Source organism: Gavialis gangeticus, unplaced genomic scaffold (assembly GCF_001723915.1).
Source record: "Gavialis gangeticus isolate Ggan-Ray unplaced genomic scaffold, GavGan_comp1, whole genome shotgun sequence".
NCBI classification, from domain to species: Eukaryota; Metazoa; Chordata; order Crocodylia; family Gavialidae; genus Gavialis; species Gavialis gangeticus.
In genome coordinates, this window is record NW_017729034.1 from 29,527,591 (window position 1) to 29,551,582 (window position 23,992).

At 47.8% G+C, this 23,992-nt stretch overlaps 1 protein-coding gene across 4 annotated transcripts in view; it reads left to right on the plus strand.

The window, feature by feature from the left end:
* The window catches only part of MDGA1 (MAM domain containing glycosylphosphatidylinositol anchor 1), a 383,343-nt gene that overhangs the window by 191,971 nt on the left and 167,380 nt on the right, over nucleotides 1-23,992 (plus strand). For 2 of the 4 annotated variants that reach the window (XM_019527003.1, XM_019527001.1), the window contains exons 11-13: nucleotides 10,785-10,838; nucleotides 16,643-16,820; nucleotides 17,937-17,960. In XM_019527003.1, the coding sequence (XP_019382548.1) occupies nucleotides 10,785-10,838; nucleotides 16,643-16,820; nucleotides 17,937-17,960 (256 nt within the window). The remainder of the gene's footprint in view (nucleotides 1-10,784; nucleotides 10,839-16,642; nucleotides 16,821-17,936; nucleotides 17,961-23,992) is intronic. The other 2 variants (XM_019527004.1, XM_019527005.1) reach the window with 1 other exon arrangement.

Genomic DNA, 23,992 nt, shown 5'->3' on the forward strand with positions numbered 1-23,992 from the left:
TCCAAGATCCTTTTCTGCCTCTGCACTGATGAGAAGGGAGTTCCCCAGCCTGTAGGTATGCTGCTGGTTCTTCCTCCCCAGGTGCAGCATCTTGCACTTATCAGGGTTGAATCCCATCCTATTCTCATCCGCCCACCCCTGTAACCTGTCTAGGTCCAATTGTAGCCTATTCCTTCCTTCTAGCATGCCCACATCCCCCCACATCTTAGTGTCATCAGCAAATTTGAACAGGGTGCTTTGCACCCCCTCCTCCAAGTCACTGATGAAGATGTTGAACAGTGCGGGCCCGAGCACTGTTTTTCCCCACCCTGGACAATTTGCTGAGTTTCTGTCATATATAGATTATTACTCAGGGCTTCCAAAGGTGCAGCTTGTAAAGTTCAGTCTCTGTCATCAAGGTGTGACTTAGAGTGGCTGTATGCAGCTTGAGGATAGAGGATGCGTGGCATGTGTCAACCAGAAGGTTGATTGTGTTTGCAAGCTGCCCCCTTTTTATGAAAGACAGGGCAGTTGCAGCTAAATCATAGGTCAGTCTTAAGCTCACAGCCATTTGCCCATGTGGGCCCTAAGCAGGCCTTTCTACAGAGCTGAAGTGAGATGACTCCATTATGCCAGGGGTCATGTGGCAGTCAGGGAGGCCAGGTCCATGGAAGAGGTGCTTTGTCACCTACAAAATCTCATGCATCTATGAACCCATCAGTCTCAAAGATGCCAGCCTGCCTGGCCTTCTGCCTGGTCCTATAGAAGCAAACTACTTTATTTTAATAAAAAGGTCTCTTCGCTAATAACAGCCGTCACAGGCTCCGTCCGTATCAGCAAGGAGGCCAAGCTAATAGTCCATGGAGATGGCTCTCTCCTATGACCTTTGGTCTTCCCAGGGCAGGAAAGAGGTATGTTAGTGAAGCACTGTGTGGGAAGCCTAGGTTTTTCATGGTCCTTGCTGTGCCTTTGCTGGGGATAAAAAGAGGTCTTCAGGCTCTGCATTTTATTCATTCCAGCACCTGTCGGCATGAACAAGTCTTGCCCAGCAGTCTGAGAGCTACTTGTCCAAATGGTGGGACCCAGTGCACCAAAGTAATTGAAGGGTGCATTTGCAGAAAAGATAGAGGGGTTAGGGCAACATGCATGAGTATAGCTGGGCTAGCTTAATAATCTAGCTAGTTTGGGTACCAACAGCAGTGGACTTGCACTGGTCCACTGCTGTCATGCATGGCCAAAGTCCCAGATGGGTGCATACAGCCAGTGCCACTGCAGCCCCATGCTGTGCGATCTTAACTTAGCTGGGTTAGAGCTAGATCAGGTAGGCTTACCCATGCTGCAGTAATCTCCTTTACTGCACCCCTCCTTCCCCCCCCCGAAAAAAAAAATAGTGTAGATCTAGCCTAAAAGGAATATTGCAGGGAAAGGGAGCAATGCCTATTGGGCTGGCAAGGGGAAGCAGATTAGTCTGAAGAAAGGTTTGATGAAAGGCAATGCCAAGTTACCTAACTTATACTGAGTTAGGTCTTGGTTGACCTTGGTTCAGCCCTGTCTTTGACAAGCACCAAATTCACTCATTCACAGGCTTTCACTAAAGGGGAAAAAGGAGCAGAAGCATATGGCTTCCTCTTCCTTTCCACCCCTTTTGCTATTCACTTCCCATTTGGCAACCTTTTTCCCACCCCAGTGCTCCCCCTTACCTCCAGATCTGTGGTGCTTCTCATCCTCATTAAGCCCACGGCTCAGACAGCTGCCAGGCACCCTTCAGCTTGGCTGAAGATTTCACTTGACTCTCTTCCTGACAAAGTGAAGATTAGGTCTGTTCTTCTTAGCTGGGGGAACATATGCTAATAAAATACATATTGCTTTCTTATCAGCCCCTAATGAAAGACATTATTGAAGAATGTGAAACAAGCAGTTACAGTAATTTCTGACAGCACCAATTTGGCTTCTCTGGGAAGCTGTAAACTGCGACTCTCGGCACCTAATGAGAATGGGCAGCAGATTGTGTGCGAGAGAGACAGAGAGCGAGCCTGTCTCCTGGCTTACATAGCTCAGGCTGCCTTCCACAGGCTCACTGCCTGCACCTTAGAGCTAGCAGTTCTTTTCCACTCATCCCAGAAGGAGAATAACTCTCCCAGTAATAATTTACTTTTGGCTGAGAAATGTTTCCAGACTGTTCATTTGGCTTTGTAACAAATTTGCCTTGGCCTGTCCTACTGGCTAAGCACCATCATTTGAACTGTCTTGTCTGACTTGTGCAAGAAACAGGAAGACAGTGGGTGCCTATACATGTGCATTGAGACTGCTCTAGTGTGCCGTAATTACAGCATGCCAGAGCAGACTTGATTAGTTGAGTCCGCTGGGGAGCGTGGTAATTACCATGCTCCAGCAGACTCCAGTGTCATGTGTATCAGTGTCCCCATGCTAAACAATGGTGGCAGGGGCGCTTTAACTAAAGCTCATTTGAGCTTTAGTTAAATCACCCCCGTTGCCATTTTTCAGCACCAGGATGCTGATACATGTGATGCTCTGGGCACTCTAATTAGAGTGGCTCTTGGAGCCTTTGTAATTAAAATGCCCCTCTGTCCCTCCCAGGGCACATGTATAAATGTCCATAGATTCCTGGTTTGCCTATACAACATGTTTATGGATAGCAGGCTTGAAGTTGGCACAAATGGTCATTTATCCTGAAAACACAGAATGACTCATGTTTTCAGGCAAGAGTGGGGAAATAAATCCACTTAGGAAATCTCATCCAGTCCTAGCCTTCTCAACATATTTCCTTGCAAGATTGAGAGTAGGAAATAACTTGGATCTTGCAAGGGAGCCCATTATAACCCATCTTTACAAATGCAGGAGGTTTGGCTAAGGCTCAGAAAATTATCCCAGCTGTTGGTTTTGTATTTAAACCAAATCTCCTAACCTTCCTTTGCCAATAGAAATGTCCTGCAGCTTTCCTGAACAAAGCGCTAAAGGCAGGCTGAGACCTTCGTCATGGCCAGACACCAGCCAAACAGAGTATTTCTTTTAATCCATGGGGAAGATCTTTGTTTCAGAATATGGCTGTGCTTTTACTTTTTCTAAATGCTCACAGAATAAGAGCTGAGCCAGAATGGCTATGGGCTTTTTAGCCTGGTTGAAAATCTATAGGGTCAAAACTCTGGACAAGAGAAATTTTTTCTCCTGCTAGTGCTCTACCCCCACAGCAGAGTGAGAAGCAGAGAAGTAAAAGCATCCAAATTCATTCCTATATGTGTCAGCCAGGGGACCATTTCAAAACCTCACCATTGCTTTGTTTGAGAGAGGTCCTGCCATTCTCTGAATGGCCTCCCCAGTACAGCTGAGGTTCTTTTAATTCTCCACCCTAGCCTCTCTTTCCTCAAGTTTTGTATTTATCTAGTTTCTATTCTTTGGACACCATCTACTGAATTTGTTAGTGTTCTTGAATCCAGATTCTGGAAGGGGGATGGCTAAAAACCACTCGAGGATTAAATTCATTGCTTGAAGAGAGAAATCGTCAGTGAAGTCAATGCTGACATAAGTGGAGTCAAAAGAAACCCTTGTACTCTGAGTAGGCCTGTGGAAGTGGCTAATATTTGCTTCAGGTTCAGCCAATTTGGGGGACAGTGATTTTTGGTGATTTGAATCACTGTCCCAAATCGATGCGGCTGAATCTGATTTGGAGATTTGGCTGCTGCCAAATCTCCGAATCACTCAGGCCCATCCCCCGCCTGCTGTCCCAGCCTGGCAATGGCTGCCCCACCCACCCCAGCTCCTGGGACTGGGGGGGGAACCCCGGGGAACCCCTGAATTCACTGGGTGCTGCTGGGTGGGGGGGCGGTGATCATTACTCTACTTCTATGCACCCTGGGTAAGTGCATAGTCCACCTGACAGCATAAGGCATTGCCAGGCCTACTTTTTTGCCTATTGCTTACATTGTAACAAACTGGTCACTTCTGCATCTCTGCTAAATGCATACATTGCTTCTGTGCGCAGCATCTTCCAGCTCCACTGTCTCTCTTGCAGCTTAATTGAACTCCAGTTAACTGCACAGTGACTACAATGGTATCAGTCTCTTTTGCAACTAATTTTAACTTCACCAGAAATGGTGAAGGGGAAGCAACTGTGAAAGGGCTGCTATTCTAGAAGCCTTGAAAATGACAGGTGCTAGCCAGTTTCACAGCCTCTCTTCCCCTCATCTTCAAGGCTGCTAATAGCAGCCCCAAAGTGGCTATTAAAACCAGTGAAAATAAGAGGAGTGAGTTGGTTTCAGAGCTGCTTATTCCACAACTGTGGTGGGGCTGTATGCTTTAAGGAGTATTGGATGTATCTACACATATGATCAATAAAGACCAATAAACTCTTATTGTTTGAATGTGAACCTGGGAACAAAAATCTCTGAGGCAAATTACTTCAGAGTTTATTCATGTTTACCACATGGAGCCTGGTCAGAGCAGTGCTGTGGGGCGGGGCTGCCTGGGGCACTAGGGCCAGGGACAGACATTACACATAAATTGGTTTAAGTCATCAGCAACTGGTTTAAACCTGTAACAAAACAGAAGTTCAGTGCACATAAACCAGTTTCCAAATGGCTGAAACTGGTTTAAGAGAAACCTGGTTGAATGTAATATCAAACTTAACTGATTTGGGACAAACCAGTTTATGCAGACCCCTTCCTGATTTAAGTTAAACCAGAGTCCCCCAGCACCCCAGATGCTTTGCAGTCCTGGGCTGGCCTGTCTGCTTCAGAAAGCAGGGCTGGCCCTGTACCTCTGCTCCCTATCCAGAGCTCCAGCAGTGGACTGCAGGCACAGCAGGGACTGCCTGCCCCCGCCCCCGGCCATTCACTGCTTAAGCAGGGATCACCCCCCTCCCATCTCCCGCAGCACAGACCCCAGCCCCATGGACCCTAGGCATGTGGTATGCTAGCTAAGGCAGAGAGGTGCCTATGTGTGTGTCTCCAATTTCATTGGGACAAGACACAGGCAAATAGGAGGGTCCCTTCTAACCCTAAACTTCTGTGGATCTGTGAAAGGCAGACAGGACAGTGTCCACTTAGAGCTTTTTGGAGCTAATCAACAGGTCAGCTGGTAATGTCCCTCTGTTCCTTTTTTGGAAAAAAGCTGTTTAAGAAGAGCTTGAACTAATGAGAGAGGCTTTTGTTTTCTTGATGGGCTGCTAAATGCTGTGTTATCAGCTCCCTGCTGGCTCCCTCACTTGTCAGGTTTGCAGACAGTATGAAGAAGCAGGGAGAGGGTGATTGAAAAGTTCAGTATCATCAACAGATGCATGCACTGCATACAAATAGTCCTCCCTCCCTCTCCCCACTTTGCCTTAGAGTGCTAGCCGGGGGCTGGGGTCTGGCAACACTCCTATCCCTTGAGCAGCAAGCGCGGAAAAGCCTGGGATGGTGTAGGGCAGGGTGGGGATTTAAACCCCTCACTAACCAGAGCGTTCTGCCCAGGTGTGGTCATGCCCCCCTCAGCTCAGTACTCTGGAAGGGAAGGGAGGGCTGCTCTAGCACCCCCCAGCTTCTAGCCTGAGCCACTGATGGCATGTGTCTGCATTTCCTCAGTCCAGAGGGAATGTCTGTGTACTTGCAAATCAGATTCATAGATTCATAAATACTTGGGTCTGAAGGGACCTTAGCAGATCATTGAGTCCAACCCCCTGTCCTGGACAGGAAAGAACACTGGGGTCAGATGACCCCAGCCAGGTGCGTGTCCAGCGTCCTCTTAAAGCCCCCCAAGGTAGAGGAGAGCACCACCTCCCTTGGAAGCCCATTCCAGATTCTGGCAACCCTTATTGTAAAGTTTTTCCTGATGCCCAACCTAAATCTGCTCTCCATCAGTGTGTGGCCATTGTTCCTTGTTATTCCAAAGGGCACCCTGGTAAACAGAGCATCTCCTATTTCTTGCTGCCACCCCCAGCTCCCCGGATGAATTTGTATGCAGCCACAAGATCACTTCTCAACCTTCTCTTGCAGAGGGTGAAGAGATCCAGGTCCCTCAATCCCTTCTCGTAGAGCTTTGCCTGCAGGCCCCCAACCATATGAGTGATTCTCCTCTGAACCCTCTTGAGGTTGTCCACATCCCTCTTGAAGTGTGGTGCCCAAAACTGGATGCAGTACTCCAACTGACCAAGGCCGAATAGAGGGGAAGTATCACGTCCCTGGACCTGTTTGTCATGCACCTGCTAGTGCATGATAAAGTGTGGTTACCTTTACTGATCGCTTCGTCATATTGATGATTCATGTTCATCTTGGTGTCAGCAACGACTCTGAGATCCCTTTCTGCTGCTGTGCTGCTGAGAAGGCCCTCCCCCAGCCTGTAAGCATGCTGGTGATTCCTTCTCGCTAAGTGCAGGACCTTGCACTTGTCCTTGTTGAATTGCATCCTATTCTATTCCGCCCACTTTTCCAACCTGTCCAGATCTGCCCGGATTCATTCCCTACCCTCTAGTGTGTTAACTTTACCCCATAATTTGGTATCATTTGCGAATTTGGACAGAGTGCTTTCCACTCCCTCATCTAAGTCACTGATGAAAACATTGAACAGCACAGGTCCAAGGACCAAGCCTTGTGGGACTCTACTGCCCACATCTTTCCAAGTCAACACCGACCCATCCACCGCCACCTTCTGGGTGTGACACCTAAGTCAATTTGCCACCCACCAGACCTGCAAAGATTAAATTAATTCAGACTCAAGCTTTTTGAATGTCTGCCCCTAGCCAAGGTGCCTCAACATGGGGATAGCTGGCAGGCAGCCCCCATACTGAGGCACACTGCACCTCAGCCAGCTGCGAAGCAGCATGTGAAGACATGAAAGCAGCCAAGTCGGGGGTGGCTGCTCCCCCATCTCTACATGCTGGGGCACATGGAAATGGGAAGCAGCAAGCTGCAGAGAGGCTGGCTGGGGCACAGGTTGCCTCAGCATGGGGGACTGTCTGCTGGCTAGCCCTGCGCAGAGGCACTCTGTTCCCCATCCAGCCAGGGCAGCGTGTACACGTGTGCTGCTGCGCATGAAAAAACTCCATAGTGGGGTAGTACATGTATTTTACAAGACTACCCTGCTGCCATGTTTATTAATTTCATTTGCCTTAGTAGGAGAGCATGCGTAGATGCTGGGACATGTACTGCGCAGTTAATTGGTCAACTGCACAGTAAAAATCTCGTGTGGATGCACGCACTGTTTATATTAAGTGCCAGTAAGTGCATACCCAAAGTAAATGCGTAGCTTTTTTCCAGTCCTAAGGCTATGTACTTATATGGAGTGCCCTGTAAATAGGCCTTCAGCCCCTGAATCGCTCTGCAGCACAAGCCCTTCAGGGTCAGTAATGAAATGGGTTTGGGGGAGGGAGGTTTTATCCAGGGTTTTAGTCTGTCCCCATCATTTGCTGAACCCTTCCCGTGAAAGCTGGCTCACTCTGGATAAAACTGGGCAAATCCCAGCTTTGCTATTGTTTCACTGTGGAACATCTGACTATAAGTGACTTTTTGAACCAGTCAGTAAATTCAGAATACACCTGCTAAAGCGTTTGCCTTTGCCCACTGGTCTGATTCTGTACCTTGCCCCTTTGAATTCCTTCACTGGCTGCCCAGCCACTGTTCCATCAGATTGAAGCTGCTGGTTGCCACTGTCTGTGTAACTCTGCCTTGCATAATTATTTTCTCTTATTTAGCTTCACACCTTTTTGCTTCACTACTGTCCCCACTTTTGTCAACCTGTTGGCCTGATCCTTACATAATAATCTCCATGCCTTTTCCTGCATGGTCCCTTGTATGTGATATAATCTCTCTGAGCATCTCAGTGAAGGCCCTACCTGTTCATGCTCAAACCCCTCTAACAATCCCACCGTTGTCATGGTACCTGTAGTGGATCCTATTGATTTGTGTAGATACATCGCTGTCTGGTTTTTTTCCCTAGTATCTTAATCACTAGTCTGTGTCTGGGCTACAAGCTCCTGTGCTCAGGGACCATTTCTTCTTGAACATCCAGAGAGTGGTCTGCACATCATGAACACTGCCTTTAATGTATAATAATGCTCACTTAAATGGTCAGAGTGATTGTGAGCAGGTCTCTTCAGTTCCCCTGTCTCAGTTTTCCCATCTCTTAAAAGTGGAGGCTTACCTTTGTCGTTGCAAGCTTAGCTGCATGTTTGGTTTGAGGAAGGAAAGCTCTATGCAGCTTCCTTCTGTATTATTTTAACAAGGTCACAAGTGCTAGGGAGCCACACAGTGGCTTCTTTTCAGGTTTGCTAATAGCTTCACGGCAGCAATTGGAACCACACAGCAGGGCCGTCATAGTATAATGTCTGCCCTCAGCACCAATTCAGTCTCAGCTGCACCGTTGTATACAGTTCTGGGCCCTGCATGTTAGGAAGAAGATGGAGAAACTGGAGAGGATCCAGAGGCAAGTGACAAAGATGACCAAGGAGTGGGAGAATGAGCCATCTGAGGAAATGGGGGAAGAACCAGGTGTGTTTGGTCTGGAGGGAAAGAGAGAAAGGAGTTACATGTTAGCAGTTCTCAGATGCTTGAGGAGCTGCCATAAGAAAGAGGAAGGACAACTGATCTCTCTTGGCACAGAGGACAGGGCATGAAATGATTAGTTTAAACCTCAAGAAAGCAGATTTAAATCAAATCTCAAGACAATGGAGCAAGCTGCCCAGGGAAGTTGTGGGATCTCCTTTGCTGGAGAAGTTCAAGAAGAGACAGGATATGGTGCTTGTCTGGGATAATTTAGGAATAGCAAACCCTACATCTGTGCAAGGGGTTGGACTAGTTGACTCTGGACTCTGATTTGAGGACAGGGACTGCCTACTCTGCTTGCATAGTTGCTGCTCAGTGGAGCTCTGTTTTTGGTTGCTCCCTACACACAACCATAATAATCATGATGGATGGTAACAGAATTCAGATCCTGCAGCTCCCAAGCATGAGGCTCAATCACAAGCCAAAGACAAATCTCTTTACACCAGTGGCTGGCAACCTTTACAAGCTGGGGGCCAGAACAACCCAGCTCTGGTCCTGGGCTGGGCAGCTTCTGCGACACATCAGTTGTTGGAGGGTTTTCCCACTGGGTCCAGGCCACTGCAAGCTGCACCCCTGCTGTTTCTGCTTTTCCCAGCCCCCTGCTCCCTGGCTGTAGCATGAGTGCAGCTTCCAGCCAGTGGGGTACTGCATCAGGGCCAAGTAGCTGGAAGCTGCATCTGCACTGCTGAGGCTTCTCCCCACTGCTGTCTGCCTTCCCCCTGCAGCACAGTTGCAGCTGGGTGTTGCCCAGCCCCAGCATAGCTCCTCACTACTCAAGCCCAGTGAGGGTGTGGGTACAGGACCAGGCAAAACCCTCCCATTTCACATCCAGAACCTGTGGCTCCATAAACTGAATGCTGACAAGCCTGTCTTCACCATCAGCAACCCAAGATCTGTAACATGCAGTTGGGTGGTTTCCATTCTAACTGGTAGAGGGCAGTGATGCTTTCATTACAACAGGGTTGTTTTTGCTAGCAAACCCATGGCTCACAGTCTCCCTGTATGGGAAACCCTTTGGAACTCAATGGATGTTCTCTGTGTTGGGCTTTGTTCAGGTAACCCTCTGACAGTCACAGCCAGAGAAAAGGTTTTCAGGTGTACCTGTGAGGTGACACCCCAGATTGGTGGGGGCCAGAGCTCTGTCTGTCCCTTATAGTCCTACTTACTCAGGAGGCACTTTGGTAGCTTTGTTTGTGTTGCCATTGAGAGGTAAAGCCCCTCCCTGCTTCGCTCACCCTCTTCCCAGTGTACAGCATAGCCCAAGCCAGAGCCTGGTGATGCCTATCCATAAAGGAGTGTGATGCTGAGAGTGCGCACAGCCTTGCCAGAGCTGTTGCATTTGAAGTGCTCCTGAATTGGCTGTTTCATTTAAACAACCCATCGTACAGGCAACACAGGCTGTTGAATGTTATGGCCTCAATATGGCTGTCAAGGCCTCCTTAGGTCCTACTAGGAAGCCTGGGCTTCAGCCAGCTGTTGGAGTGCTAGATCCCAGAGTCTCTGAGCCCCAGGTCTATTACTGCACTTGGAAGAAATTGGAAGGTGAGACCAGCTCCCTACTGCTAAGTTCTCTGGGGGTTCAGGGCAGGCACAAAGGCAGTTTGATTCTGACAATTCAGCCAGCACTGGCGGGGGCAGTTCAGCATGTCACAGACAACTGCATGCATGCGGAAAAGACTCTACAGAGACAGAGCTCTAGGTCTACATGTGTGAGGGGCACTGTGCAGGGGACGTGGGAGATAGCACCATGTCTGTGGGAGCACTCTGTCATGCCAGCCTGTGGGAATGTACCTAGCCTCTCACTTTCTATTCACTTTGCAGAGGCTGCTGTGACCAGAGATGAGAGCTGGGAATTCTTTTCCCCGTGCCCCATGTGTGTGTTTAGCTGATGAGCATGGAGTGAGTTTGCACTCTGCCACCCCACCTTCACTGATGCTACAGGAAGGGTGGCTGGGGGAATGAGAGTGATGCCAAAAAAAGGCAAATGGAGAATGGATGAAGTGTTCTGAGAGAAGACAGAGAAGAGCAGGGTTAGTGCTCATCCCCCCTTGCTAAGATATCCTGGGAGCAAGGATAAACAAGGACAGAGAGTGAATAACGACTCTGGCAAGGCAGATGCTCATGACTGTTTCCCTTTGCTATAATCTACTTGTCAAGCTCTCTGCAAAATTTTAATATACAGTTTTCTGTATTTTTTTAAAAACAATAATCCCTCTGAGGCTTGGGAGCGAAACCAGCTTCCTTACTGATTTCTTTTTCTCCATCATACAGGTGTACCACTTTGCCAATGGGAAACTGCATCTTTACTCACAAGCTCCAGGACAGGTGTGTGACTGTAGCATTGCTTGACTATCTCTTGTGGCTTATGGTACTGTTGCCCACATTGGTTTGTTAGCAGAGGATTATGCCTGAATCCAGATGCACACAAACATGGGTCTCATATGGAAGGTTTGCCAGTGCATATGAGTGTACTTTTGTGCCAGGGCTACACAGGAGCTTTGGGCTGCATGCACTGATTTGTTTTTCAGCCTTGCTCATGAGTGCAAAGCTGAATGCACTCGTGTGTGTGGTGGAAAGGTGTGTGGTGTTGGGCTTCTGGTGTTGGCCAGGCGTGATGAGTTGTTGTAGGATCATGTGTAGGATTTAGCTATCGTAGTACATGTCATTGCAAATGTTTGTGGTTAAAATGGTATTTGCTTTGGAAAGATTCCTTCACTCCCCTTCCTTCCTCCTAAGAAATTCCCTGGGCTTTGGAGCCAAAAGGAACCACTACAGCAGAACCATGTTTTGAGACTTCCAAGTTTGACCATGTCACAGCTTGGTGGGGAGGGGACAGCAGTCCCACCCTAACTCTATGCCTCCCACTTTGAGGTCCTTAGACATGTGCTGTTCCAAACTACCTGCCATCTCCAATCAACTCATCCATCTGGAAGCCACGTGGGAAGAAGCCACTTTTAAATGACAAAAAACTAGGTCAAAATGCAGGACCAGTTCTGATAAAGAGGATCTGCTAGCAGTGTGTGATTGCAGAGGCTTAGAATTAGGAACCATAGTACACATGCAAGCCCCAAATTCCTATGTGAAGGCAAGTGTGTGGTGGTGATCCTAGGCTTGTGTCCTTCATTGTGTGAATGCAGGTGTGTGTATATATATGTGTGCATGTGTCCAAGTATGCACACACTTTGGGGTGATCCCCTCATTCTGGGCTTCTCTGACACATGGTTCTGCAAGCACCTTGATTGTCCAGTGTAATAGCTGCAGCAGGCAATGGGAGGCTGAGAGGAATGGGTGTATTTTTTCTTTCCTCTCATTATTTTAAATGGAAGGAACTGAAGGCAGAGATGAGCCTGTGCATTGCGCTCTGTTCCTGCATCGGCCCCACTGGCAGTTTCCTGCGCCTGGTGATGAATGAGCTCATTGCTGGGTCCTGCATGAGCGTCTCCACTGAGGCTTTGGAATCTCTAATAAGGTAGCCAGCCTCAATGGCTCTGTATGTGTTTCATTAACTCTGCCAGAGTAATATTAGGCCACAGCACTGGGCCAGCATGATCAGGAGGAGAAAGGGGGCTAGAAGAAAGAAAAGGTGCCAGAGCAGCATAGGGAGGAGCACTGATATAGGGGGACAGTGAAGATGGCAGTGTGATGTCCCTATGGAAAAATAAAAAGCTCCCCCCAGATTGATGTGTACATCTGCAGTGTGCTCTGCTCAGAGCTGCAGCCATCAGTCATTGGGGACAGGGAAGGGGGGAAGGACATCTGGGGGTTGTAGCCAGACCTAGGCCCTTTATATTGTTGTCTTGTGGACCTGTAGTGGCCCTTGCTAGCAGACACTTGCTCCAGATGTTTAAAGCAACTGGCTGTCTGGAACCACTCACTTGTTCTTGCTCATACTTTGTGATCTGCCTGAAGCACCTCAGGGACCTTCTCACTGACAGTGACTCACTTCAGAGGATGTTTGGGCCTATGCTAGTATGTAGGTGTCAGTACTTCCAGAAAATATCGTGGGCTGCTTCTGCAAAGATGCCAGCACCATAGGGACAAGGCAGTGGGATGTTCCAGGGGCCATGGAGCAGAAGAAGGTAGAAAGGGGTCATCTACAGCGGTGAAGCCTACTGATTCTGGACTGCGGAGAGGCCTGATGGAAGCTGGAAGAAGAGCTGCTGTGTAATTCTCTGCTGAAGGGGAGAGATTCAGTGACCTTTTATGTATGCCATCTCTCCCAGGATTTTGAGAGAGGACATCATCTTTCCAAGATGGGTATTTCAAAAATAAGGATTATTGACAGGTGGTATGAAGTATTTAATGGGTTGATGAGTTCCCATGAAGTTGAACACAGATGAAATGAAGAGGACTGTATGACACTGGCCTGCATAACAGGGTAGAGAAAATTCCCTGTTCCATACCTCTTTTGAGACTTTGGGTCTAGGTATCTCTAGCAGGAATGGGACTTTCTTTTAAAAGTATACATGTATCAGGGTTTTTTAAGCCTTCTTCAGTGGCATTGGATGTTGGCTGCAGCCAACACTAGGGATTTTGACTGGGGTTTGCCAGTGCTCCTGCTGGGACTTAAAGCTGGAGGGTGATGACTAGAGGTTCTTGCCTCTCTGCCCAGGGTCAGACCAATCAACATATTCTGGGTCACGAAGAAATTTTACCCCATGGTCAGATTGGTATGGGTTGTGGGGCGTTTTGCTGACCTCTGTAGTAGAGGCATGGCCCTCTTCCTTGAATCCCTTGGGCATATATTAACAACCTTTATAGCAGCAGGATGTTGGCCACCATCAGCTACCGTCCCCCTGCTTATGGTAGGTTAAGGCGCTATATTTTGTATTGTATTGGAGTTTACTGTGTTGTTTTGCTGAGAGGTTAGACAATAGGTTTGTATAGGGTGGTTTGGATAGGGGTGATCCTGCCTCAGGCTCAGGGGCTGGACTAGATGACCTATGGAGATCCTTTCCAGCCCTACTTTATGATTCTGTGATCTTTCTGTACCTTTCCTGGAGAACAGATACCCACCACATAAGAACTGCCACTACATTTTGGAGCTAATTGCCCCTTTACGGACAATCTCAGCAGAGAAGGCAAAGTCTGAAAGGGCCATGAAAAATGAAAGGGAGTGTCTACTGGAAGCCCCTCCATGGCATGGCAGTGGTGGAGAAGAGAATATCTTGAAGTGAGTTTCAGATGCCTGAGAACGTATAAGAAGTCCTAGCTGCCCTGTTGTCCTCTGCAACCTCTTTGTGTGTGGGAAAACTGAGGTCTCCAAACACCACTTTGTCACTAGCAGAGGTATGCCGAGCTTTGATCTTACCAGACCTAACCAGCAGGGCCAGGCCTGGTCCACACTTTGAGGAAAACCTGGTGCTACAGAAAGTGGTGCTAGTGATTTACTGGGCCAGGAGTGTGTAAGTTCCAGCCATGGTAGAGCCATGAAATGCAGAGCAGGAACTAATGGTTCTTATTGCTGATGTTTTTGGCTGTTGGCTTCTCTCTAGATCTCCACTTCAGTTTCCCATCCAAAGGTAATGGCTAAAACAGGGAATTGTTTCCTCACCTTCTCCTTCATGCTGGCTGTATCTCCCCAGTGCCCAGGGACTGAGGTGGCCTTAAGAGAGAATGGGTCTGCAGGCTGTGGATCAGGCATTCCTTATCAAATCCCACCCCACTCGGGACTACAGTTCACCCTCCATTTTGGCATCATGCATTCTTCTTATCCTGGCTGGCAACCAGATTATTGCTCATATGGTACGAATCCGTGCACCTGAGGTCACTGCTGTCAGGAACTGGATCCACTCTTGTTTAGCAGAGCATATGTGAGAGATACCGGCAGACAGGAGGGTTGAGCTGCAGGGATTCCAGTGGGATCAGCACCCAGCGAACCTGTGTGCAGATGGGACAATTCTGATGCAAATGGGTCCTGACAGCATCCCACACCCAAGGTGACACTCTGTTCCCACAACGGCCGCGCCAGTCCTGCCCCTCAGGCATAGGAGAAGCCATGCTCAGAGTCTGCTGGGAACCAAGGTAGAGTGAGGCAGGAGGAATGCCTGGTTCTGCCATCTCCTTCCGCTGGTGGAGATGAAATGTGCACAGAGCTGTTACACAAGCAGCTTGCAATCCAGCCTGTTTGAGGTGAAGCAAAGGTCTCCTTCCCTGTCAGGCTTCAGGATTCAGCTAGGCTCCCACAGGCTTGGGTCTGCTCCATTTCTAGCTGCTTGGCAGGGCTCCACTGTGACCTGCCTATAAAATGTCCATGGGGGAACTGTGTCCAGCATGTGGCCGTATTAACTGCTGGTGGGGAATTTGGATCTTGGCTGCCTTAGCAAAGCACAGGGCTCTGGTATTAGGCAACCCCTGCGGCAGCCAGAGGTTTTAATTTTGCTCATGAACTCCAGTGTCAAGTAGGTGAAGGGTTAGAACCAAGGAGAAAATGGATCTGTGTTTGTTCTCTCTCCCAGCGGCTTTACTAATGTCTCACCCCTGCCCTGTAGCTCCCTGCTATCCCAGTGCTGGGCTCCCCACACACAGCTCTGCTAGTTATCTTCACTGCTGACCCTTTGTTGGCCACTTGACAGGATTCTGTCGTGCTAATTCTGGTCTCCGCACAGAGCTTTGCCAGTGCTCTTTGATTCCCACTTGCCACACTGGGATCCCCCCATTGTTGTTCCAGGCCAGTAAATCCTGCATTAAAGCCAACCATGTAGAGCCTTACAGTGCAATCTGTCAGGCTGGATAGTTCTTCAGAGGAAATGAGGGAAGCCCCAGTATTTTGGACACATGACATCGGACTGGGTGAGATATGGTTGAAGGTCCCATAAGCAGGTCCCAGCGTTATCTCTGCATATGCTCCATGGCAACATTAATGAACTGCATTTCTATGAAACACTCTCCATTGGGATCATGCCCATATACACGTGCAATTGACCCATGGCTGAAAAGCCCATATACATCAGGATCACTTCAGTAATGGCTGTTTTTGACAATGCTGTTTTTTCACTGTTTCTTCCAAAAACTCCAGCTCTGTGGGTCTCAGCAGTTGAGATATTGTTTAAGCTGCCTGATTTCATCTTTGCACCCCATGTGTCTCAGAAAAGGGGGAAGCATCTGTTCATCAAATCCCATGAATCATCTTCTCAGCTCTCTGGATCTTGGGCTGCTGCTCTGTGCCATAGGCATTGCTGTTTGCTGGCTACATTCCCAACTTCTCCTAACCTGTGGATATCTATTAGATTTCAGCTGTGATCCTTGCCTGGTTCTGTGCAACAGTGAAGGGCGCCTGTACTATAATCCAGTTAATCCTTCCCTGGTGAAGAAAGGTGCAGCACAAGGGGCAGCTACAGGCAGGTCCCAGCAGGTCAGGGAAACAGGAAGTGAAATGCTCCAAACCCAGCTGCAGCCAAAGCACAAATTCTTTAGGCAAAAGCTGTATCTTGGAAAAGCATCATCTGCTATGTATAAGATGTCATGGGGCCCTGTCTGAGATGAATGAGGCAGTTGTCTGCAGGGTTGTGCTCTGTGCAGACTCAGATATACATTGGTTGATGCTTGATTCATCCTTATGAGGTTATCTTCTCATCCAGAAGGGTTTTTTTCTAAATCAGGGCTGTCCAACTTCCCTGCAGCTTGTGGCACTGGTGTGTGCACCCCCAAACTTCATACCACGTGAGCCATACACTATGGATTGGGCCCCCAGGCTGCCTTCTCCTACAATGTTGACAGCACCAGCAGCACTTGGCCTTTGCTCCCCTGTTGAATGGGCTGTGTGCTACCTATGCAGTCTGTGTGTCAGGGAGGTGGGGGGCCATGCACTGCCCATGCAGTCCCCGTGAGCAGCAGTGGTAGTACACGTTCCCCCCCACCCTGCTCCCTCCAGGCCCTTCCCTGCTGTGCTGCTATGGGAGATATGCCTGTAGGGGCCCACAAGCCACTGGTTGGACAGCCCTGTCCTAAATGAAAGATAAGATTTTTGGAGCACACTTCTATGGCAAGGAGGGAATGTTGCAGCCATTTCTGAAATAGGCCCTGGCCATCTTGTCCACATACAAGGGAATAGAGCGTGGTCCATAGAGTCTTGAGGCTCTTCCCTTCAGAGTGCTGTTAACACTGGGATCTGCTGTCTTTCTTTGCAGCTAAGTCAAAGGAACACCATCCAGACATTCATTCCTGTGCAGAAGATGGAAAAGGGTCTCTTGTTGGAGCATGTCTTGCCCAATCTGAAGGTGCCTCAGAGCTATGAGGTCCGCCTGACTCCTATAACTAGCTTTGGGGCTGGAGATATGGCTTCCCGCATCATCCAATACATGGAACGTAGGTATCTCCCCTCTGCCCTGCAAAGTCAGGGCTTTTTAGTGGCTCAGGCCAAAGGAGGAGTTTGATTGTTGGTTTGTTTCTAGCATTGTGGTCCCAGGAGGGTCCTTGGATGTTATCTAGCACTATGGTATTGCAATGCCATCTCCGCACTTTGGCTCAGGACCTCATGCATGGGCTACAGGAGACTAATCCTCAACTCATTCCACCCCCGCCCCCAACATGTGCTTTTCACTCTCCAGCTGCTCAGAGCCCAGTATTTCCAATCAAGCCATATGGAACCTTTTGCTGCTATAAGGAAGCTGTGTTCATATCCAGGCCATGGGTAGTGTGTTCTAGCCAGACTGACCACAGAGGGAAGAGAACTGCAGTGACCTTTAAATAAATTAATGCCACTGCTCTCCTGACAGCAAGCAGACACTGTAACTGTAGGCAGGTTTCCATCCCCTTGGGATGCTGACTCCAGCCTCCAAACCTGTAGATCACTAGACCCCATGAGCAGAAGGCTCCCCCTCTCCCCAGCTCCTGCAGGATATCAGATAGTAGGACACTTCGAGGAGTACAAACCCACTCAGTCACATCCTGAAATTGAGTTCTCTCCCTTCAGCAGAGGATGTGTGACCCATCGAGTCCCATGGGATACCCTTGTGACTCATTTTCGCTCGAGATACCCATTCCCTACAGAGAGGTCTGGGACCCACTTGTTCCCTCCAGGTTGGCAGATCCTCCTTCTAAGGACTAGTCAGTTTCCCCCCAGGATATCAAACTGTCTTGGTATCCACATCGGATACTCATCCCCATTCGATTCCACAAAAGAGTGAGCTTGGGGCACCAGAATGCCCTCTCTGCATAGACACAAGACCCAGGGGCTTGCTCAGAGCCAAAGGTTTGCTTCTGGGGTTCTGTTATCACTGGGAAAAGAAGAATGCCCACACCTTGTTGTGTTCCAAATGTGAGAAGTTTCCCTTCTTCAGCTCAGGACCCATGGGCTGGGCAATGTAGGCATGAGTCACATTACTTAACTTTTTAAAAAAACTAAGAATCTGGATTTTTTTTTTTTATCTTGCGGGAAAAAATGTTATTCTAACCCTTCCTGTTTTCTGTTTCCTTCCCCAGCAATCAACTCTCCCAGCCCAGCAGGTAGGCAGCAAAACCACTGATTTTTTTTTCAACTGTACAGAAGGATTGTAGCCTATGGCTGCCCCAGCAGATGCCAGATTTGTGAGGCAGAGTCCTGCCAGGAATATCGAGTGGCAGAGATAGCTTTGCCAGATCCTTTCTCTGACAGAGCGTTAAAAAATCTTCCAATGGGAAGTGCAACTTTTTGGATGCCCAAAAAAGGAAAAAGGCACCCAAAAACCCCACTCCCTTACACCTGGGGCCAGATCCTATTCCACCTATTAGGTGTCTAAGAAGACTACTATTCCACCTTACTCAGTCCCTGAAAAACAGGTAATACAAAAGGTGGGTGGGCAGTCCTCTTGCATGCTACCTGTTGTGATTTAGTCTTACGGCTAAGATGATGGTGCATCACAAAAACAGGCATGTTAACATTTCTCAGGGACTTGAGCAGGGTAAAATAGGATCAGAGTGCAGTGGGATCTCGCCCCTGATGCCCACATGACTGGGAAAGATGTGACTGCCAACAGCACTCTCTTAATGTTAGCAACATGCCCCAACAAGAATGGTGAAATTAGTAATTCAGAGTAGACATGCATATGTGTTTGTGTGGGGGGCTTGTTTGTGTGTGTGTGTGTGTGTGTGTGTGTGTGTGTGTGTGTGTGTGTCTTTTTAATAACCCCCATTCTGTTCTAACTGGGAAAGAATCCTAAAACCTCTGTAGGATGTTGCATGTTGGCAAATATTCTCCACTGTGGATCTAGTTCCCCTACAAACATCTGTATTTCCAGTTCTTTATTGCACAGCATTTTTCTTTTCTTCAGTAATGTCTTATCCCTTTGGGTTATGGTGATATCCAAGATCTTAGGGAACTGGATGTTGGCCTGATTTATCTCAGGTATTGAGAAACCAGAGCCCCTACCAATTCTGTTGAGAGTACTCAGCATCTTTAAAAAATCAGGCCACAGGATGGTGCTCAGACGTCATGAGAGCAGATTGCTTAGGGAGAGCCCAGGGGGTTATAAGAAGTTGTGGAATCATCTCTTTCAGGTTGGATAGAGGCCTCATCGCTTGAATCACAGGGTAATTACCAATGTGAGGTAGAGGCTGGCAGAGCTAATGGGTCACAGGGAGCAGGCTAGTTCCATGGTGCTGGCTCTTCCTCTTTATTTCCAGCTGCCACATGGAAGTAAGAGAAGCTGAACATATATTCAAGGATGTCCAAATGTTACTTTTTCACATAAGCAAGTACTGTGGCTGCTCCAAATAATGGGGTGATGGCTGGAAAGGTACACTGGCTCTGGATAATGGCAGCTAGGAGTGGAGTTAGGTTTTCCAGCTAAGAGGGGAGAGAACCATGAGACATTTCTGCAAACAAAATGTAATTCCCCTTACGTATTGGTCTTTGACCCCCTGCCTTAGGGAGCCTTAAGGCTCATGTCCTACCTGAGGGTATTTGACATTGTTGCAAGGCTTCTCTGGTGCTATTTTCTCTCATTTTCCACTTCCCTAAAGGGAAGGCTGCCACTGTCCGCTTATTCTCCACAACATGGCTCCTAGACATCCTCTGGGAAAGAATCATTGGGAAACAATGAATAGGGTTTTGCAGTCTGTGCTTCCAGAGTACCTATACTTCAGCAGCTAGCCTGGGTAGAGCATCCTACCTCAGTAAATGAGATAAGTCTTTCCTTTCAGCACCCCTAGAAATGCCATTGTGGTCTTCATCTTGAGTATGGCAGTCGTCTTCAACACATTATATATGGCACTGCCAAGTTCTGCTCAAGCAGGGACAGCTTTGGCTGCTTGATAAGGGCCAGGACACTTCACCCAATGTGTCTTAATATTGGTGAGAGTGCAGCCAGCCTCATATTTCCATACAGAGGAGCAGCCACAAAGCCAGCATGTAGTGTTCTACTTTGAGAAAAGCCAGAAGGTCTACACTGAGTGCAGGGACATATATGTGAGGACATGGTTGCTATAGCTTCCCTTGCTTTCCAGAGATGCCCCTTTCCCTTCAGACCTTCTGACCAGTGCAGTCACACAGGCATTTAGCTTTGTATCCATGCTGCAAAGAGAATAACCCAAAATATCACCCAGCTCATAGATCAGCAGAGACCCTTAACTCTTCTCCTGCTTTGAATTCTGGCATTCCCCTGCATGGTGAAAGGGCAGCGAAGAGAGCCACGGGGCTATCATGCTTGGCTGCCCAGCTAAACACTGGGAACGGATACCCCGTGCTCTGGAGTGAAAGGCAAAGATTAGATGATTAATGCCCCTGGCAGCCTGATCCAAGGACACACACAATAGTGATTAATTTATAGACTCAGAGAGTTGCTTGATATAATTATTTCTTCATGCATTTTCTCTCCTCGCCTAATAAGATGTTAATGACATCAGGGCATGCTTGCATGTGGCCTGGTTACTGAGGCAGGTGCCAGGATTGTATAGAAACAGCAATTTCAAATGAAGGTATAGGGAGGGGGTGCTGAAGCCTCATGCACTTGGAGGTTGGGGATGGGACTGACCTTAACCAGTAAAAATCGATCTGAGGCTAGTATTATTTCACCTGATTCCTTTGTTATTTCATTTGAACCTGACCTCTTGTGGTCATGAAAGATCTCTTTTAGTTCTTATTGCAAGAGCAAGGAAGTTAATCAGGGTCTCCATGCCAAAAATCCACTCTGAGTTCCAGTCTGCTTGCTTACATTCTGTCTGCCATGTCAGTCAAATACAGTCTTCACTTCTTCACCTGAAATCTTGCACTGTGTTCCTGTGTGCTGTTAAACAGCTGTTCTCTTCCACCCCAGAAGTGGCATGTGGAATGATTCTTTAGATGTTCATTCTAGCAACCTTGAAGATCGAGACAGAAATACGAGACATTTTCATTATATTTTCTGCCAGCCTGCCATTCCCATCCTGAGTAGGAACAGCACTCTTTCTCTGGGTTCAGTAACTGAACATAGTGCTAAAGAGATCTGACAGGGAATGATCAATGCATGGGACTTGTCATACCACAATAGGCCTATGAATTCATCTGCTCCTTTGCTAGACATCCAGTGCTTCCAATTCTGCCAGTCTCAGATGATCCAGAGAAAGCTGAATTTCCTTGCCTAAGGTCAGTGCATGGGAATGAGAAATGACTTAATGGAAGAGTGGAAGACTGAGGGAATAAATAGATGTCACCTTTGTGCTGGCATAACGGTTTTTATGGTGGCACAAAGGGAAAGCAAAGAGACCTTTATACCATTTTTTGTTCCGCAATTATGTGGGTGCAACAAAGGTGGTAGTAGTTTCCACCGCTTTATTGTGGCAGATGTCTGTTAGGTTTATGGCGTGAGAGTGCAGATGGCCTGCACCCTCCAGTTGCCCCAGGCAGGTACCCCCGTGCCTTGAGGGGCCCAACCCTGTGCACCCCAGAGGGTCCCATGCAGGAAAGGGTCTCTCAAGCCCTGGAAGCTCCTGTCCAGGTTTTGTCTTTTACAGATGCACCAGAGGGAATCTCCAGGAAGTCTTTGTAAGCAGGGAACTCGTTTTCCCTGTTTACAGAGATGCACCCTGGAGATTCCCCAGAGCATATCTGTGCAAGCAGGGAACACATTGCCCATTGTCCCACAGGATCAACAGGTGGCACAGTGGATGACATGTGTTTTGCCCAATGAAGTGAATCAGCTGTTCCAGGACACAGCTGATCCTCTTCATTTGGTGACATCTGTTTACACCTAGAAACTCAGGATTTCTAAGTCCTATGCTCAGCCATGGAAAAGGAGTATTTTTGGTCTAGAGCAGTGGTTCTCAGCCTTTTCAGACTCAAGGAACTGCTGGTAGCTTCTAGTTTTTACTTGATTTTTGACTGCAGAAAAATACTAGAGCAATTCTCCCGTTACAAAGAACTCAGAAAGACCACAGCAGGTCAGAATGGTTTTAACACCATGGCTTCCTGTTTGGAATCTCTGGGGTTATCTTATGCATCATGCTTGCACACCCAACAGTGCTTGCACACCTGACAGCTACAGCACCATTGAAAGGATCCCAAGGCATCCCAGGGTATCACAACACCCTGGTTGAGAATCACTGCTCTAGATGGATACAATGGCCGGAGGAACTGAGTAAATATTTTGAATCTTTGTTTCTGCTTCCGGCTCTGCCAGTGGCTTATTGTGTAATGAGGGCAAATCAGGCTGTATAACACTGTCTGCTTTAATTTCCCCATCTGTAATACAGGGATAATAATTACTTATCTCACAGGGGTGTTATGAAGTTCAGTTAATTAATGTTGATAAAGTATGTTGAGATCCTAGATGGAAGGCACTCACAGAAATAATATTTAATGCTCTTGAAGAGCACTCTTTATGCAGTGATTCCAAAACACTTTGCAAGCGTGATTAAGGAACACTAACCTCATTTTGGAGATGGGAAAATGGCTTGTCACGCACCTAGCCAGTCACACACCCACCTGGGGCTGGAATCATGGTGTCCTGTGCCCTAATCTTCTACTGCAGCATTGCGCTACAGTGACAGTGAACACAGTTCAGGTACACTTAGGTATGTAATATCTCGAGCATCAGTACTTGGCTGCTTCTTCATTTGTGCTCCTACAACCTGAATATCAAAGCTTGGGATGGCTTCCCTGGGGCTGAAATGAAAACCTCTCTTCCATTCACCTAGGAGGGGAAAAAGCCAAAAAATGCTAATAGCCACAGCAGAAGATCTTTTCCGTGTGAGGAGACAAACAAATACTTTGACACCTTTAGCTGCAGCCACTGCAGATAGCACATAGAGGAAATCAGTTGGGTGAAGGAGGAATTGCTTTTGAGGAACCGGCTCCCCCTCCAGCCCAACCTCATTTCTAACAATCCAGTGAACAATTTACATGTTCAGTATTTAAACCAAAGGTTTTGTTTTTAAATAGGAGAGTTTTCTTGCTTCTCAAGGGCTGTACCAGAATCTTAGCCAGATGGACCAACTCTGAGACCAGGCATACGTCACACTGTTGGGGGCAGCAGTTAGATCACTGCTACAGCCCCAGGGATGCAGAGTCATTGAGAAGGTTTATTTCCAGGTGGATCTGCCAGGTTTCTTACAGTGAGATGTGCTCATAACCTTTTGACCTTACTAAGGGATAGAGTTCTGTTTGCATCCTAAGCCAAACAGAACATGTCTCAGCTACAGCCCTGTCTACAGGTGTCTATCAAAAACACAGAGGAGATGTATTCACCTCTGCAAATCTGGCTTGGTCTTGCAGCTTGGCTCTGGAGGAGTGAAAGCATGGTCTGTCATTTTAAAGGAGAGGACTAGGAGTTAGGGCATAGGGGTTCTGTTTCTAGCTGTGTCCCTGGCTGGCTGTGACCTTGTATGAGTCCCTTGCTGCTTCTGCATCTTGACATTCCCATCTGTAAAATGGGAGAGATGATTTTGTGCATCCCAGAGGAACTGAGAATGTGTTGTTAAAAATTAGAGGGTGCTTTGGGCTCCTCAGATAGGAATAACTAGAGCTTGTCAGAGAGTTCAGATCCCCACACAAGATGCTCAGCAGAACACCCATACACATTCCTATAGGGATTATCAGGTTTAGCCTTTATTGGTTCTGGGATTCTTCTTCACCTCCTGGTTAAGATGTTCTTAGGGGAGCTACACTGCACCCTAGAAATGGCTTCATTTCAGCAAGAGAAGCAGTTTCAGTCCAGGGATGTGTGTGTTAAAGGAATTATAGGATAGTAGTTCTGTTTTGTGACAGTGATCCATGTCTTGTGATAGATCAGATTCCTCCCAGTATAGTAGTAAGGGGTCTCTGCCTCCTGCCTGCTCAGGTTTTGTGTTCCTTTCTCTGAGGGGTTTCATCTCACAAACCCATGCCAAAGACTTTCTTCATGACAATCCCCTACCACCTTTCATGGTCACTCAGGCAGCTGTATCCTCCATGTTCTGGATAGATAGAAGTGCAGCCGAAAGGCCCCCCTACAGTCTGACCACCTGCAGAGGTACAGGTTACTCTCTTCTTAAACCAGCCCAAATAGATGCCACACAGCCTCTTCGTGAGGCTGCTTATTTCTATC